General features: G+C 36.5%; 1 protein-coding gene across 1 annotated transcript in view; it reads right to left on the bottom strand.

Moving 5' to 3' along the window:
- The window catches only part of IL18R1 (interleukin 18 receptor 1), a 50,491-nt gene that overhangs the window by 14,975 nt on the left and 17,043 nt on the right, over window positions 1–18,473 (bottom strand). Inside the window, exons 3-6 of the mRNA XM_049784628.1 lie at window positions 12,989–13,046; window positions 11,641–11,788; window positions 5,314–5,376; window positions 2,728–2,842 (exon numbers count right to left, since the gene is read on the bottom strand). Coding sequence (XP_049640585.1) covers window positions 2,728–2,842; window positions 5,314–5,376; window positions 11,641–11,788; window positions 12,989–13,046 — 384 coding nt within the window. The remainder of the gene's footprint in view (window positions 1–2,727; window positions 2,843–5,313; window positions 5,377–11,640; window positions 11,789–12,988; window positions 13,047–18,473) is intronic.

Here is an 18,473-nt window from a genome sequence, read left to right as displayed (position 1 = left end):
CAAGCAACTATAAAGACCTCTCGCTAACAACATGGTTTAGTTTAAGCTTCACTTATTTGATTTTATTTAGAGGGAGGCATACCTGGCAGTGCTCAGATCTTATTCCTAGCCCTGTGCTCATGAATCATTTACTGTGGGACTCAGAAGACCATTTGGAGGTGTTGGGGTTCATGAGTCAGCCATATACAACACAAATGTCCTACCCACTGTACTATATCTCCAATCTTTACATTCCATTTCTAATCATTTTAACGAATTGATTTTCTCTACACCTGAAAAGTAGCAATAGATCACTAGGAATACAGAATTCTAATGTGAAGAAATGATGAGAGTAAGATAGACTGATACAGTAAGATGCAATTCAGCTGATCCATGGCACTGAGCATTAATCATATTCCTAATCCTGAACAAGAAGATAAGTTACATTGTAAAAGAGCTTCTAGATGTCAGTAGAATGCTAACTGAGAATATTTTTAAAATGTAAGAAGCAGTAAAACTAAAAAAATGTACCTGTTCAAAATCATCAATATCATGACACACTAGAACTTGATGGTACCCATTCATTTAAAGTTAAAGTAATGATTTAAAGTTATTCCTAAAAGTTTAAGTAGCCATATATCTCATACATCTTGTTTACATAAATCTTGTCATTACTCAATGGAATAATATACAATTTAACTGTGAATTTAAATATTTGAAACTTTCTTGCATGATATTGCCTCCTATATAGCTGCTGCCTTACTTTTTTTTTGGGGGGGGCACACCCCTTTGACGCTCAGGGATTACTCCTGGCTCTGAGCTCAGAAATCGCCGCTGGCTTGGGGAGACCATATGGGACTCTGGGGGATCAAACTGTGGTCTGTCCTAGGCTAGTGCTTAAAAGGCAGAGCCCTTACCTCTAGCGCCATCTCTTCAGCTCCTGCTACCCTACTCTTATATTTATAATTTTTACAGATGGGATAAGATGGGAAAATGCTTCATTAGTTGCTATGTTCAATGTTAATGTCAATTTACCAACAACAAAAGAGGCAGGATAGGAGACTAGTAAATATTTCCTTGAGATGTAATAATCATATTTAAAAATCTCTAGAGATTATATTCCATACTTCATAGAATTTTTTAATGCTCACCTTTACAGAAACAAATGTCTTAAAACAAATTGAAATGCACAAGTGTTGAGGTTGTTGGGAGAAGGAAGTGGATACAGTTGTTGATGGCTATAGTGTTGGAATTATATGTGTGAGAAACCACTATTAATGCCATAGAATCTTAAAGTAATTAAAACAAATTATAATTTAAGAGGAGGAGATAATATCCAGGCTACATAAAAGCATGCATTCAGGGGCCAGAGAGATAGCACAGTGGTAGGGCATTTGCCTTGCATGCAGCCAACATTGGACAGATGGTGTTTCAAATCCCGGCATCCCACATGGTCACCCATGTCTGTCAGAGGCAATTTCTGAGCACAGAGCCAGGAGTAAACCCTGAGCGCCTCCTGGTGTGACCCCCCAAAAAAACAAACAACAACAAAAATATCTTGCACCCATTTGTTTTATAGAAAAGATACACACACACATACACACACACACACACTCACACACACACACAATTTTCAAATGATCATTTCCTTCTTTGCTATTTTCAGCACTTACAAAATTCTTTAGAATTAACTATTTCAACAACCAGTAAAAGAAAAGGCATATTTCCTAAGGATGTAAATTTAAAGGACTAGCAGGAGATGACCTACTGTTGGAGTAGGAGCAGCCAGGATCCTGTGGGTAATGGCACAGAAAATGTTCGCTGCAACCTAAAGATTGCTAGCTTATCTCACCTTGATGTATAACTCCCACTATGATGCATAATTATTTCTCATATTTAAGCATACATATTGCACACAGGAGGCCCACACAACTACATACACATTTCTGTCCCTGACTAATATTATCTCAGTCATCTTAGCAAAAAAATAAATAAAGAAAGAAATAAATAAAAGCACTCAATAAACTTTTCAAAACCTAGAAACACGTTACAGATGATTGCTATTTTATAAGCTTCTTAGGTAAAATTCTCATCTCTGACTGACTAAAAGCAACTTTCTTTTCTTTCATAAGCCTAATTTTGAAAGAATTTGGAATATTCTTTTCTAGGAAAAAAATACTTCTAAAGTATTCTAGGAGATTAAAGCAAAGGGATACCTAAGGTGATGATGGATGGGAAAGAAGATTTGAGAAAAACTCATATTTTGCTGTTTATTTTTCTTTGTAGCTCAACCAAATAGGAGTGATATCATTTTTACTTGTAAAATCTATTAATTATAATGTATAATTGTTAATTCAAGTGAGTTCAAAAGTTGGTAGTTATTTTGTTTGTTTGTTTTGGGGGGCAGACTCGGCAGTGTTCAGGGGTTACTCCTGGCTCTGTGCTTAGAAATCACTTCTAGCTCGGGAGACCATGTGGGATGGTGGGGATTGTCCTGGACCATCCATGTGCAAGGCAAACACCTACCACTATGCTATCACTCTGGCCCCAAGTGAGTTCAAGTTAAAAGTGATTATTTTTTGTCTAGAGTTTGGCAATAAATTTCTGCATATCTATAAACCTACAATATGAAAATATGAGAAAAATGTTAATTTAATTTATACCAAACATCTCATTTTAATATCATGCACATATATTTGATATTGTTTTAATATATTATAGTACAAATAATATATTTCATATACATACTCAAATGTTGTTAATTCTTTTTCTTCCGCATTATGATGAGTTTCACTGTTAAATTTCCACTCAAATAAACTCCAGTTATCTGCAGAAGCTGAGCAGTTAAGCAGTACATCTTTTCCTAGATAAAAGTTGACAACCAATGTTGTGATTTTTAGAAATGTGAATTTTTAAGGTTTAAAATTCAAATAACCAACATATGTTAACATATACTGTTACATTCCATAAGCATATATTGTAATTTTTAAAAAACTGCAAAGTATATAAATTAAGTAATAATTACAAGTAATCAAATTTAGATCAATTGAATAAGTGTGTATGCCTTCAGAGAGTAAATTAAGGACACTTATTGAGATCTAATGAAGGCTATAAAGATGATTAATTCTAAAGAAAAACATGATATTCCTGCAAAAACAGAGAAGAAACTAAAAGAACAAACGACACATGAGATGAGAAAACTGCAAGTTAACAGACTGATTATATACATAATTTATTAGATGTACATGAAGAAGCACCATAGATTGGATATCATAAAAATCCATAATTAAGAAGTTTATGTACATTTCAAGTACAAGGACAATGAAATATACAGATAAAAAGAAGTAAAAATAATTAAACCTCCTGATACAAAACAAAATAAGCTATTGTGTCAATCTAATAATCGTGAAGTAGACACTGAGTAAGGAAGTACTATCATGTTGAAGAGAAAATTTTATAATGATCAGTTAATTTATCAGGCATCAATGTATGTGCCCATAAAAGTCACATATATATCATATATAAATATATATATAAATATATATATCACATATAAATATCACATATATATATAAAGCAAAACTGACTACACAGATCTAAACCACTAGCAACTGACATAAAGTGACCATAATTGGAAACAACAAATAAATCAGCAATAGAGAAAGTATACAATATATTACTAAGGATACAGATAGTCTAAACTTATCATGATTTATATTTTAAATAAGCCAAAGTACATTTATTTCAGATTCACTAAAATATGCACCCAGATACTCTATATTCTGCTTCTCAAGCAAGTTACTGCTAATGTCAATAGACTAAGACAAGACAGCTTAACCCATGATGAAACTAGATTGAACATTAATAATTAAACAATAAATTAAAAAATCATCCAATAGGGGCCGGAGTGATAGCACAGTGGTAGGGTGTTTGTTTTGACCAACCTGGACAATGTGGCCAATCCTGGACAGACCATGGTTCAATTCCTGGCATCCCATATGGTCCCCCAAGCCAGAAATGATTTCTGAGCAGAGCCATGAGTAACCAACCCCTGAGCACCACTGAGTGTGACCAAAAAAAACCCATACCCCACTTCCCCCCAAAATCATCCAATAGTTTGGATATTAAGAAATAGATATTCTATAGGTGAAAGAAGAAATAATAATAATGATAATAAATTCTTGAAGTGTTTAGACTGATTAAGACTAAAGATGTGGCATCTCCAATACTGGAAACAACTTGCAGCCATCAGAGGAAAAATTAAAAGCTTAAAATGAACATACCACAAGAAAAATTTTTTCTAACATAAAACATTCAAATGAATCAACAACATAAGAAAAATGAGCAAATTAAGCCAAGATAAGAAAGACAATAAATAAAAATAAATGCATAAATAGATTTTAAAATTGGAGAAATAAAAATTGAATTAGGACAAATGCAATTGATGAAAATTTCAGAAATCAGTAAAAAAGAAAAAACACAATATATTTTAGAATGAAAGCATCCAGGCTACAATTAAGTGTAAGTTATTATTTGAAATACTATTACGAGGGGCTGAAGCAATAGCACAGCTGTGCTTGCTTTGCATGTGGCCAACCCATATTCAATCCCTGTCTTCCCAGATGGTCCCCTGAGTCTGCCAGGAATGATTCCTGTGCACAGAGCCAGGAAGTAACAAATGAGGGAGCAGAAAGGGGTGTGGCCCAAAAGACAAATAAATAAAATATTATTATACCGCTAAGATCAAAATGTGGGCTATAAAAATAAACAAAAAAATTGAATTTCAGTTTTGTCATTCCCTAAGGCTTAATAAATCAAATTTTGTTTTCTAAGCTAAGATATTTTTATTCCATTAAATAGAAATAATATGCCTCTGAGTATGGAGACATTGATACCAAAATATATTTAAACCATCCTATAAGATTTTTCTTAGTTAACATTTGTTTTTCTTACTATTTTGGAATAAATTACTTAACTGAGCATGTTGGTTTAAGGTATCATCATTTCATTTCATTGATTCAACATAAGTCAATCTAGTGACAGAGTAAGCTTATGCTATTCTCTATATGATACTCACAGATTTTCATATTTAAAAGTAGTCATAGAGGCTATTAGAGTATATCCACAAAGTGACTAATACTCAAGCCTACAAACAGAGTTTAGTAAGTCTAAAAATGACAACAGTAAATAATGACACGACAAAATCATAGTGCTTTTACACTTAATGTAGAATGTGTTTTCACACCAATTCTGTTAATCATTAATAATATTTAGTCTTGGACTAGTTCATTATGCCACCATCCATAAATGGTGAGTACATTGTGAAAAACATACCTAATTCCACTTTAATATACTCAGGATTTGGTCCATGAAAATATGAATGGATAAGATCTTGACCTAAAAGTGAATAAAGAAAAACTTATTTTACACTTTATGTGAGCATCCTATTTATTTGTGTTGTATTTTCATTAAAGATTGTGGGGGCTAATACCATTTTTGCCGTTTCCTTTCCTTCAACTGTTCACATAGCTAAAAACAGCACATTTCATTTCAGTTTTCCTTCAACAGAGGCAGGTGTACATCTAGTTCTGCGTGACTTACAAGATTCAAAGGGAAGTAGCTTTATACACAGCCTTTATTTCCTATATTTGCTCTCTTGATTTCTCACAGAGCAACTCTGGAGTTCAAAGTCACCCTCACTAAATAGCCTGACCTTTATAAAACACTGAGAGTAGGAATCCTTGAGCATTGTGCTCCTGATGTTGTTTCCTTTATCTTAGTCCTGACCTTGCAGGGGTGTCCATACCTCTAAGTTTTGTTCAACTTCAATTTCTCAGTGACTATGACAGAAACTAAAGGTCTATTTATTTTTCCTTCAGCCCCTTCAAGTCCTTTTAAAAAGTAAACCATTCCCTAAAACTCTCACACCTATGTGCTTTCATACAAATTAGTGCTACTAGAAACTATAGAACAAAGCCAGAAACTGAAGCCATTATATGTCAACTTCAACAGTTAAGTTTTTTTTTTTTCCTACTGTGAGCAGAAGCATCTTCAGTTCTGGACTGAAAGCCTCTTAGCCTGGAGGGTATTGCTGAAAATTAATCAGCTAGTATATAGAGCACTAGTGAAGTCCTCAGCAAATAGATTTGAGCGTGAGGTATAAATCCAGGAGATCTCCAAAACACAGCTTCCACAGCTTTCTCAGAGAGTGAGGTGCTACAGACTGAAGGGCAGAGGAGGGAGTTGAGGAGCATATGGACATTGGTAAAAGAATGATCCTAGCATGGTGGATGTCGAAAGTAAGCCTGAGATGGTTAGATGGAGCATCTCCAAATAAATCTGCAACTGCAGATAAACAGCAAGGATATCCCTACAGAAGAGCCAATTCTTGCATCTAATGGTAATGATAAAAATGAATTGACTTGGGGCTGGAATGATAGCGCAGCAGTAGGGCATTTGCTGCACAAGATTGGCCCAGGATGGACCTCAGTTCTATCCCTGGCATCCCATATGGTCCCCCAAGCCAGGAGTGATTTCTGAGTGCATAGCCTGGAGTAACTCCTGAGCATCACCAGATGTGGCTCAACACCCCCCCCCCCGAAATATTAACTCAAAGCCAAATGGGAGGTCATGCTGAATAATGGAGTGAAATGTTACTGATTTGTTTGAGGTTTCTGGTTATGTTCCACAAGATCTCCTTTTACTGAAGTGTAAGTGTTAAAAAAGAAGTGGATACCGACCCATGGGTTCAGGTTCTGAAATAGGTAAGTTGCCCCAAGAGCATTCTTATTTTATGATTGTACAGAAGGGAGTTGCCAAAAATGTGGAGAGAGGGATTTTCTCTGCAGGGTATAAGAATGTGTCAGGGAAGCCATATGGCAGCACAGAGGGAGCTAGACTCTGAGACTAAGGATGGAGGCCTCAAGCAGAGTTTTGAGAATGTTGTTGACCTGAGCTTTCAGACCCAAATATCAGTATTGCCTTAAAGAAAATGTGCCCAGACAAAGTTCCTAGTGAGGAAACATCAATTAAACCAAATAAGAAGGAGGGAGTCAGAAGTTCAACATTGCCTTAAGGTGCCAGTGTAAGCCCCATAACCCTATACTTCTTCTTGGTTCAGTAACTAAAAAGGAAGAGACACTCAGGACCAAAATAATGGGGGCAGTGGTCCAGAAAACAAACTGGACTGAGGGTAGTCCCATCCCCTTAGCTGGACTATTGCAATGAGATTATAGGTGCCAATATAGTTACATGGGGAAGTAATCCCCATTGGGGATTGAATGGGACATGGCTTTGTGTTGCCATTGCTTTTGCATCATAGTCATTATCCTACCCCAGGTGTCATACCTGTGGGAGAGGGTGGGTGAGAACAAGTTGAACTCTCCCAAAAAAGTGGATGCTGATTCGGATGTTAGCTTAAGTTACTTTCCAGAACAGGTGGGGACTAGACTTAGGCTCTGAGAGAACAATGTTTCTATGTTAACAAGTCAGGAGTCATCCTTGAGACCCTGCAGTATGTGAAGGCTAGTTTCCAGGAGCGGGAAAGGCAATGATTCTTCTTCTCTTAACCCTACACTCATTTCCCAAAAAATTACTGTATTTTTCATTCTTTAAAATGCAACTGACTATAAGATGCATATAACTTTTAGATGCTCTCCTACCCTGCACTCAGGCTTCAGCTCCAGATGGCATTTGCTCAATAAGATGCACTTTTTGGGGGTGGGGGTTAATGCATCTATGGTATGAAAAATATGGTATGTGGGAGTTATTAAGTAGATATAATGTAAAGGGTGTTTTGAAGAAGACGTTTTCTGAAAAGACTGCCATCTTCTCAACAAGAAGAAATCACTGAGAACATGGATAGTCCCAGGTCTACAAATAAAGTGCAAAGTAAAAATTACAATATGATTTAAGAAGTGAACAGAAGAAAGCACAACTGTGCAGCCACCAGGCATATCTCTAATATGTTTTATTTGGGGAAGCTATAAAGTTGCTAACTATATCACAGAATTAAAAGTGCACTGACATTATTAGCAACAAAATAAATCAGAAAAAGATGAAGAAAATGGCACAGCCTAAAGGCTCTGTCTGGCTGAGAAATGTATGTTAGCTGAGATTTCTACATCCATGATTATAGCTGAACTGTCATAAAGAATGTAGGAATGAGACCCAGTGTCTTCATCATGGGTCATGAGACCTTATACTATAGCCTTCAATTCTAAGCTCAACATTTTAGAAAAATTAAGTTTGAAAAAAATATTAATTGTGAGTATGCATTTCCTGAGTGAGGAAAACAGCTAAAGAAAATGTTTTAGTCTCCAAATTCACATCACAGACATAAAATACATTTTCCTGTAATGAAGTCATAGGTACAGAAAAGGCAAAGATAAGGTGGAGATTTCAACTCAATCTCTTAGGCGCAGGAACAATTCTATCTATAACAAAAAACAAAGGTAAAACCCAAGTCCAAAAGTAATCAGAAATATAAGCAAGAGACCATGTCAGCATAAAGGTAGAGAGACATTTGAACTAAATCCTAGAAGAGTTCATTGACAATCTACAAGGACCCAAGAAAAGTAAGATGGGTAGTTGAGGCTAAAGGATGACAATATTCAGCCATCTGGGCCTGTGTCTCAACATTCTCTAAACACACATACAAAAGAAGGAAATGGAGAGAAGGAAGGAAAGATGGTGAACAGAAGGAGAAAGGGAGGGAAGAGAGAAAAGATAAAAGGAAAGAAGAGAGGAATATGGAGAGGGACAACAAAGTAACAATGAAAAATTGTTCAGTCTACAATGGAAAATGGCAATAGCAATAGATCTTCTCATACCATTGGCAATTCTCTAAATGCTTAATATTCAGAATAAGTGCTCAGAATATGCCTATGGTGAATGAACCATCACTGTTCAATTTTATTTGGATTACTGAGGAATCCATGCAGGAGAAATTAGTTAATTAGATTTGCACAACAACAACAACTCACAGGGAACTTGTGAGGGGCATATAGAATGAAGGCTTCATTTAATTTCTTGGAACACACCCTACTTATAAAAAAGTACCTTTCAGATTATACATATTCTCCTTGTTCCTTCTAGTAAGAAAGGGAAAGGACTAAGTGGATGAGGGAAGGGCGTTGATGGCAGCAATGCTGGGGACTCAAAATTTATGAGATTAAATAATATGGATTACAAAATAAAACTAAAACTATTTGCTATATAGAGTCTGTGATATAAGAGTTCAAGGATTTGATTGTGGGATCCCAATGTGCAGAATATGGTAGGTTAATGGCCTCCTAATGTTCACAGTCTAATTCCAACTCCTGTAACATTATACTTTACATGGCAAAAATTCCTTTTTTGGGAATTATTCTCAATAATGAAGGATTATGTAGGTGTCCCCATGCCATGAAACGATCCTCATCATGAAACAGTGGGTGGGTCAGTGTATGAAAAGGAGCTAAGATGAAAGAAGAAAATATGAGGAGAGACTTAAAAATGCTCTTTCAGTGATGGAGGAAGTGATACAAGAAAGCATAGAGGAGACCCTAGAAGCAAGACAAGATAATTGTCATCTAGAACTACCAGAAGAGTCAAAAACTGCTGAAAGCTTGATTTTTTCCAAGTGAGTTCATCTCAGATTTCTATTTCCAGAAATATTAAAATAATAAGTAAAAGTTATTTAAATATACTATGAGGTAATTTATCAATTATTTGTACATAGCATATCACTATGTAAGTGGATTGTAGAAGTAAAGAGGGAAAATGTTTCAGAAGCAAAAGATCATTGGTAACTGTTAGAATATGACTTGATTGAACAAGTCATCACTGGAGTTTCACAAGTTCCTGGATGACAGATAACAATGTCTAGGATAGAAAACCATCTACCTTCTAATCTTCCAGTATAAAAAGAGCTGTCCATTTAAGGGAGCAGACTTTACCTGCCGCATTTTAAAGGCAGGCAAAATATCAGTGGGCAGAAGCTACAAGAACCTTGAAGGTAAAATATCTTCTTAGTGATGAGATATTAAAATCTGGACCAAGCTACTGTATGATTAAGTGATTGTGTTAGTAGTTCCTGAGAAGGGACTGAATGAGCAGTCACTGGTTATGCTCTATGGTGAGTATCTTCACTGGATTAAGTTTAATGAAAGTATTCCAAAGGTCCAACCTTCAAACTGGGATGTAGGGTAGCAGTTAGCACAATGCATATGTGTACCTAAGTTTGTTACCTGGAACTACATGTCTTCCAAGCACTGATGGATGCAGTCTGGGATGACTGCCCCACCCTACACACAGACAGACACACACATAGCCACAAATACTGCCTATTATGGCTCTGATCTCTAACACTGGTGAGGAGGTAAGACACTCCTGGTACCACAGGGTGAAGCATTGTATCTTTGGACCCTTGAGTGAACTTGCTAGGCTAGAAGAATACTGGGGCATTATGAGCATAGCTTGGAGGCCAAAATAAAATAACATTAAATTGAAATAAAATCCTAATATTCAGTTATTCTATTATATACCATCAAGTTTCATATCAAACAGGCTAATAGTCATTATCTCTACACAGCCCTGCTCTATGATATTTGGCACTTTTTATATCTTCCTATCAGAAGGTCCTTTTCCAGGAACCCCTGTTTCTCACATCTTCCCAGATCCATCTTCCCTCTTTCCACATGCTTGTGCCCTTACTATCTCCTAAATAAGAGCAGTTGTATATACAATATTTCCAATTGCCTCAGCTGACTATACACAAATTTTTGAAAATAATAGACCTTCTATCTGTTTCATGTAAACTTCTTCTCTAACTCCCAATGTTCAATGCATTTTCCTGAATATAAGTATCCTCACCAAATACTGGGTTAAGTGAGCATATGCATAAAAGTAAAAAGTTCCACATTTTAATCAAGTTACATATATGAAATACTCCCACAGTATAGAAAGCACTATCAGCATTCCTTTACTACAGCAAAAGAAAATAATTTATAATTATAATAAAACAGGGGTGGCGAACACGTGGCTCTTGAGCCGCATGCGGCTCGTGGCCAAAAATGAATGTGGCTCTTTGCCTCTTCTCATTATTTTGCATACTGTGACTCGTGGCCAAGTTTGGGTTTTGTTCTGCTGCTTCTGAGGAAGGACCTCTGAGGAGAGATCTCGGAGCACGCAGCCCCATTCCCAGGCTGCGTCATCCCGTTTTCCACCCCTCGGAAACAACTGCATAGGCCAGCGAGTGGGGGGACCCATGTGGCACAAGTTGGGTCACAACTGGCCGTGAGTTCTGAGTTTGGAGGACGCAGCACGCCCTCACTATCACTGCAGGATTTTGACCCTCACTCTAAATGACAAAATGCAATATGTGTTTCATATATTATAGTTAAAATTATATGCTTTTGTGTGAGTGTTTCTCTGTTTTGGCAGGTCACTGCATGGTATGGCTCTCTGACTCTCACAGTTTAAAATTTTGGCTCTTTGTGTCTGACTTGTTCACCACTCCTGTAATAGAAGATGCCAATTTGATCCCAAATATGATAATAGAGTAGTGCTATGATTACAACTTCAATTGATTTTCTCTGGCTTCCTTAATGCTTCAGAGGAAAAAATATTCTATATTGTTAAGATGTATTTGTTTCTTCCAGACTATAAAATTTCTCTTACCTTCAGTTATTGTTACATTATAAGTTTTGGTGAAATTAAATGGCTTTCCATTGAGATGAAGACTATAAACGCAGGTGTAATAGCCTTGATCTTCATACGTTGCACTCTTCTCTATAAAGGATTCACCACTCTTTATTTTTTCACAATCCTGTTTTTTTTTAAAAAAAAGTCAAATATTTAAATTTACTGTATTATAGTAATTCAAAAATAAAGTACTTTATACATACTTAGAAAAAATAGAAACAATAAAAGATAACAATAAGTATCCTCATGATTTTTCAATTGTTTCTACTATAACAATAAATATAGTTTCATGATTTTAACATAATTATCTTTATATATAAGCCATGGTTGAAATAGAATATAGAAGAACAGTAGTCACCTTGATAATTTCCTTTTATTTTTTTTAAATATATTTTATTTATTTATTTATTATTTTGGGTTTTGGGCCACACCCGTTTGACGCTCAGGGGTTACTCTTGGCTATGCGCTCAGAAATCGCTCCTAGCTTGGGGGGACCATATGGGATGCTAGGGGATCGAACCGCGGTCCATCCTACGCTAGAGCTTGCAAGGCAGACACCTTACCTCTAGCGCCACCTCTCTGGCCCCCTTTCACTTTTTCTTATACATACTTGTAGTGTGTATAAGAAAAGATGCAAGGGGGGATGGTGTAAGAAAGAAAGTAAAAGAAGAATAAGGAAGAGAGGGAGAAGAAGAGAAAAAGTGATTTATAAACAATAAGGAACTGGTCAAACTTTCACACAACTCTATTTCATAATTTGTTCAACCTAATTCCTCGGCTTAACTCTCTTGGGGATGGGTAATAGAAGTAAAGTGAACCAGATTGCTTAATACCTAGAAAGGCTTCTGACCTCCATCAGAATGTAGTGAATCAATTATAACAATACATTAATAGGGGCCGGGTGGTGGCGCTAAAGGTAAGGTGACTGCCTTGCCTGCGCTAGCCTTGGACGGACCGCGGTTTGATCCCCCGGTGTCCCATATGGTCCCCCAAGGCAGGAGCGACTTCTGAGCACATAGCCAGGAGTAACCCCTGAGTGTCAAACGGGTGTGGCCCAAAAACCAAAAAAAAAAAAACATTAATAATATTTACTCCATAAGTACATCAAGTGTGTCTATCATAAATTTTCATGCATGTCAGAATAATTAACAATAATAAAAATAGCCCTCTTTCTTGTTTTGTTTTGTTTTGTTTTGTTTGTTTGGGGACCACATGCTGCTGTACTCTCTTCTTTAATCCATTCTGTAGATGACCAAACTAAGAACATAAAACTCAAGTAGGAACCGAATTGCTAACCTATAAACACCAAACAAAGAGAACATACTACTCCCACAGTTGCATTCCTTAAATTTGGTGGCAACTGGAACTGGCCCAGAGAAAGACTACAGTGGATTTGGGAAGCATAGCATCAGCAAATTGTTTTTTAAGTAAATATTTTATAAACCCAAACTAAATTTTTCCAACTTAAACTAACTGCCAAGAACTCTATTTCCAATAGCTGCCTTGCTGGGCCAGAGTTGTACCAGAGCATTAGCAGAATGGGTAGGGCATTTGCCTTGCACATAGCTGACTCAGCTTCAATCCCCAGAATTCCATATGGTCCTTCTAGCCTGCCAGGAGTGATTTCTGAGTGCAGAGCCAGGAGTATTCCAAATGCTGCTACTGGGTATGTACCAAAAACCAAAAACCAAAAACCAAAAAAAAAAAAAAAAAAAAAAAAAAAGCTGCCTTGCTCATGTCCCCTCAAACCATAATATTAGGACTGATTCAGATGTTTAGAAAATATATTGAAAAAGAGTTTTTCTTAAAAAAATCACAAGTAAATAGTGTTCAAGCAAAAGATACAAACAAACGTTTCTGGGAAGTCACCATGACTTCAACTTTCCCAAATTTACTCTTCAGACTACAACCTCACAGTGTCCATGATGGAAGTTCCAGATTTGTACCTTAAAGTAGTGATATAATTTGTGTATTAACATGTATTGTTTGTGTGATTATATATTACTCACATATGCACTCATATACTTTATATATAGACTCATATGTAATGTGTGATATATGGGTATATCAAACCCATAGAAATGTTCATGAAAGTTTGTATAACAAGTAAAATGGTAAAAACTAAAGAAAACAAAGACAACAGTAAGTTCACAAAAGAAGTAACTATAAGATGCAACAAAAAACATAAAAAATATAAAAAATTGAAGCAGAGCATCCTCCAGTCCCACCCCACACTCTCTAATATACAAATGGTTCAGCTCTATAACTGAAGTTCACTGGTCTAATCAGTAGCCAAAGCATCCCATGTAAATAGATCTCCAGTATGAGAATTTGGAGGATTTCATAATAGGGGAGGTAGATTCTCCTTCCTATTGGAAAGGCCAAGCAGCTTCCAGACCCAATACTCTCCACCATATAAATGGCTTAGTTTCACAGGTTCTGGAGCATGTAGATATATTCACAGCCTCACAACACCTCCACATTTCACATATTGCCAACCCAGTAGGAGCACAGCAAATATGATGGGAAAGTTGCATAGAAGCCCATCAAGTTCAATGAATGAAAACAGTAATACAGGATTAAACAGTACCAAACAGTATCAAGCAGTTCAGTAAATCCTCAAACAATAGTTTTAATAATATCATTGTGAGATACAATTATCACAGTCTGACTTTTATTGATGTATTTTCTATTAATTTCATTTGCTATTTTGTTGTAATAAGCAAAATAAAGAAAATTTGCTAAGGGAGTAGGCTTGGTCATAAGGGGGTATGGAAAACTAGGTGCATTAGTGGAGGCAAAGTCACATTGGTGGTAGGATTGGTGTTGGAACAATCAATACGTGAAACAACTGTAGTATGAACATCATTTTATAAATCACAGTATTTCATTTTAAAAATATGAAAAAATTAATTATATTATAGAAAATTTGCATGTTATATTCAGGATATATATATAATAAAAATTTTAAATATATGTTACATGAAAAAATCAGTTCTTAAATTAGGAATCTTATAACTTACATTTTTTTTTAAAAGGAAGGGATAGGTTGTTTACTCTGAGGACTTCAGGGGAAACTTCTACTTCTGTCTGCCTGTGCCTGTGCTTCTGAATCCCCGAAGGTTTCCTCAGATGCCTAGGGAGCACACCTCCAAAAAACTGCATTTTGAAGTGGCTGAGTGAGTACATTCTGGCTGCAGGGATCGCTCTGCCCTGCTGTGCTTTTGTTCACTCTGAGAACTTCAGGGGAAACTTCTACTTCTGTCTGCCTGTGCCTGTGCTTCTGAATCCCCGAAGATTTCCTCAGAGGCCTAGGGAGCGCACCCCCAAAAAACTGCATTTTCAAGCTGCTGAGTAAGTATATTCTGGCTGCAGGGGTCGCTGTCAACTAGAGGCTTCGCTTTGCAGCTGTGCACTCTTTCTAACCAATGAACCCCACCACAACACGCAGGAAAAACCACACTACAAGCGTGACAATGGGGAAACCTCGCAGGCAAACACCATCCACAGAGAATGAAGACGAAAGCTTGGATGACCTAATAAATTCCAACCACTTGATTAACCTTTCAGATAAGGAGTTTAGAACAGAAATATGGAATATGTTCGTAGAACTCAAAAAAAGCATAGATCGATCTGAACAGAACCAAAGACAGAAATCAGAAAACTCCAAACTGAAATAACAGATCTGAAAAACATGGTTGCTTAACTGAAAACCTTAATGAATAGCCTCGCCAACAGGGTATCAGCAGCTGAGGAGAGAATCGGAGTACTTGAAGATGTGATGCAGAAAAACTCAACGCAACAGAAGAAATTTGAAAAGAACCTTAAGACAAATGAACAGGCAATGGAAAAAGTACTCAAGGCATGCAGACAGATGAAAATAGAAGTCTTTGATAAACTCAACAGAAACAACATAAGAATCATTGGAATCCCAGAAACCCAGGAAAGAGATCTCCAGGAAGAATCAACTGTCAAAGACATCATCAAAGAGATACTCCCAGAGTTAAAGACTACATGCAATCAAATCCTGCATGCCCGAAGAGTACCAGCTAAAAGAGAACCAAAGAAAAGCACCAGAAGATATATCCTCATTACAATGACAAATCCCATAGATAGAGATAGAATACTGAAAGCAGCAAGATCAAAAACGGAAATTACATTCAAAGGAGGATCCCTAAGACTTAGAGCAGACATGTCACAAGAAACTCTCAAGGCCAGAAGACAGTGGCGGGATATTGTGACAAGACTGAATGAAATTAATGCCTCACCGAGAATACTGCACCCAGCCCAAATCACATTCAGGTTTAAAGGAAGAATACATAGCTTCATGGATAAACAACAGCTCAGAAACTTCACAGATGATAAATCAGCCTTAAAGGAAAAACTGACAGGTCTACTCTAAGACAAGAGAGACCAACAAACACAGCAAACTTATCTACAAAGATGACATTAAATCCTATGAGAGTCATCTCCCTCAATGTCAATGGACTAAATTCACCAATTAAAAGACAGAGTGTCAAAATGGGTCAAAAAGATGAATCCAACCTTCTGCTGCCTACAAGAAACACATCTGAATAGTCAGAACAAACATAGACTCAAAATCAAAGGCTGGAGGAAAAACATCCAAGCAAACAACACCCTCAAAAAAGCTGGAGTGGCCATATTAATATCTGATGACACCAACTTTATACTCAGAAAAGTGGTAAGGAACAAAGATGGACACTATGTACTAATCAAGGAATATGTGAAACAGGAAGAAATCAGACTATTAAACATATATGCACATAATGAGAGACCAGCAAATTATCTAATACAATTACCAACAAATCTAAAAAAAGAAATCAATAATAACACAATTATTGTGGGAGACTTCAACATGGCCCTATCAACACTTGATAAGTCAACCAGACTGAAACCCAACAAAAACATACTAGCCCTGAAAAGAGTTATGAAAGAAAGAGGACTAGTAGATCTATACAGGACACTCCATCCCAAAAAACCTGGATACACATTCTTTTCCAACGTACATGGGTCATTCTCCAGAATAGACTACATGCTGACACATAAAACATACCTCCATAAAATCAAGAGGATAGAAATCTTGCAGGCTACCTTTGCTGACCACAAGGCTCTGAAATTAAATGTGAACTACAAAGCCAGACAGAAGAAAAACTTTAACAATTGGAAATTAAACACCCTGCTACTGAACAACCAGTGGGTCCGAGATGAAATCAAAAAGGAAATCAAAACTTTCCTGGGAACAAATGATAATGAAAACACAAACTGCCAGAATCTATGGGACACAGCGAAAGCGGTCCTGATAGGAAAATTTATAGCTTTACAAGCACACATCAGGAAGGGAGAAGGAGCATACCTGAATAACTTAATGACACAGCTCAAAATATTAGAAAATGACCAACAAAAGGAACCAAAAATAGGGAGACAGAAGGAAATAACAAAGCTGAAAGCAGAACTCAATGAAGTGGAAAACCAAAAAGCAATCCCAAAGATCAACGAAAGCAGAAGCTGGTTTTTAAAATAAATAAATAAATAAATAAATAAATAAATAAATAAATAAATAAATAAACAAACAAGATTGATAGACCATTTGCAAAACTCACAAAGAAAGATAGAGACAGAAATCTGATAACCCATCTTAGAAATGAAAAGGGGGAGATCACAACAGAAATTGCAGAGATCCAAAGGGTAATCAGAGACTACTTTGAGAAACTTTATGCTACAAAATATGAGAACCTAGAAGAAATGGAAAAATTCTTGGACACTTATAACCTTCCACATTTAAGTAAGGAGGATGTAGCATATCTAAACACGCCCATCACTACTTAGGAAATTGAAACTGTAATCAAACATCTGCCCAAAAAAGAAAAGCCCAGGCCCAGATGGTTTTTCCTAATGAATTTTTTCAAATCTTTCAAGAGGATCTACTACCAATCCTAGCCAAGCTCTTCCATGAAATTGAAAAAATGGGAACACTCCCAAACAGCTTTTATGAAGCCAACATCACCTTGATACCAAAACCAGACAGAGATGCTGCCAAAAAAGAAAATTACAGACCAATATCCCTGATGAATGCTGATGCAAAAATCTTCAACTAAATCCTGGCAAATAGGATCCAATGCATCATCTAGAAGATCATACACTACGACCAAGTAGGTTTCATATCAGGAATGCAAAGATGGTTTAACATCCATAAATCTATTAACATCATACACAACATCAACAACAAGAAAAATAAAAACCACATGATCATATCAATAGATGCAGAGAAAGCATTTGATAAGGTCCAACACCTATTTTTGATCAAAACTCTCAGCAAGATGGGAATGGAAAGAACCTTTCTCAATCTAGTTGAAGCCATCTACCACAAGCCAATGGCAAATATTATCCTCAATGGAGAAAAACTAAAAGCCTTTCCTCTAAATTCTGGTACAAGACAAGGCTGTCCGCTCTCACCACTCCTCTTCAACATAGTACTGGAAGTTCTTGCTATAGCAATCAGGCAAGAAAAAGATATCAAGGGAATCCAGATAGGAAAGGAAGAAGTCAAGCTTTCATTGTTTGCAGATGACATGATACTCTACTTAGAAAACCCAAAGACTCTACCAAAAAGCTTCTAGAAACAATAGATTCATATAGCAAGGTGGCAGGCTAAAAAATCAACCCACAGAAATCAATGGCCTTTTTATACATGAATAATGATAGGGAAGAGATGGAAGTCAGGAAGGCAATCCCATTCACAATAGTGCCACACAAACTCAAATATCTTGGAGTCAACTTGACCAAAGACA

The sequence above is a fragment of the Suncus etruscus genome, chromosome 12, assembly GCF_024139225.1.
Source record: "Suncus etruscus isolate mSunEtr1 chromosome 12, mSunEtr1.pri.cur, whole genome shotgun sequence".
Taxonomy (NCBI): domain Eukaryota; kingdom Metazoa; phylum Chordata; class Mammalia; order Eulipotyphla; family Soricidae; genus Suncus; species Suncus etruscus.
Note: the sequence above shows the minus strand (reverse complement) of the source record. Positions and strands in the feature narration are given on the sequence as shown.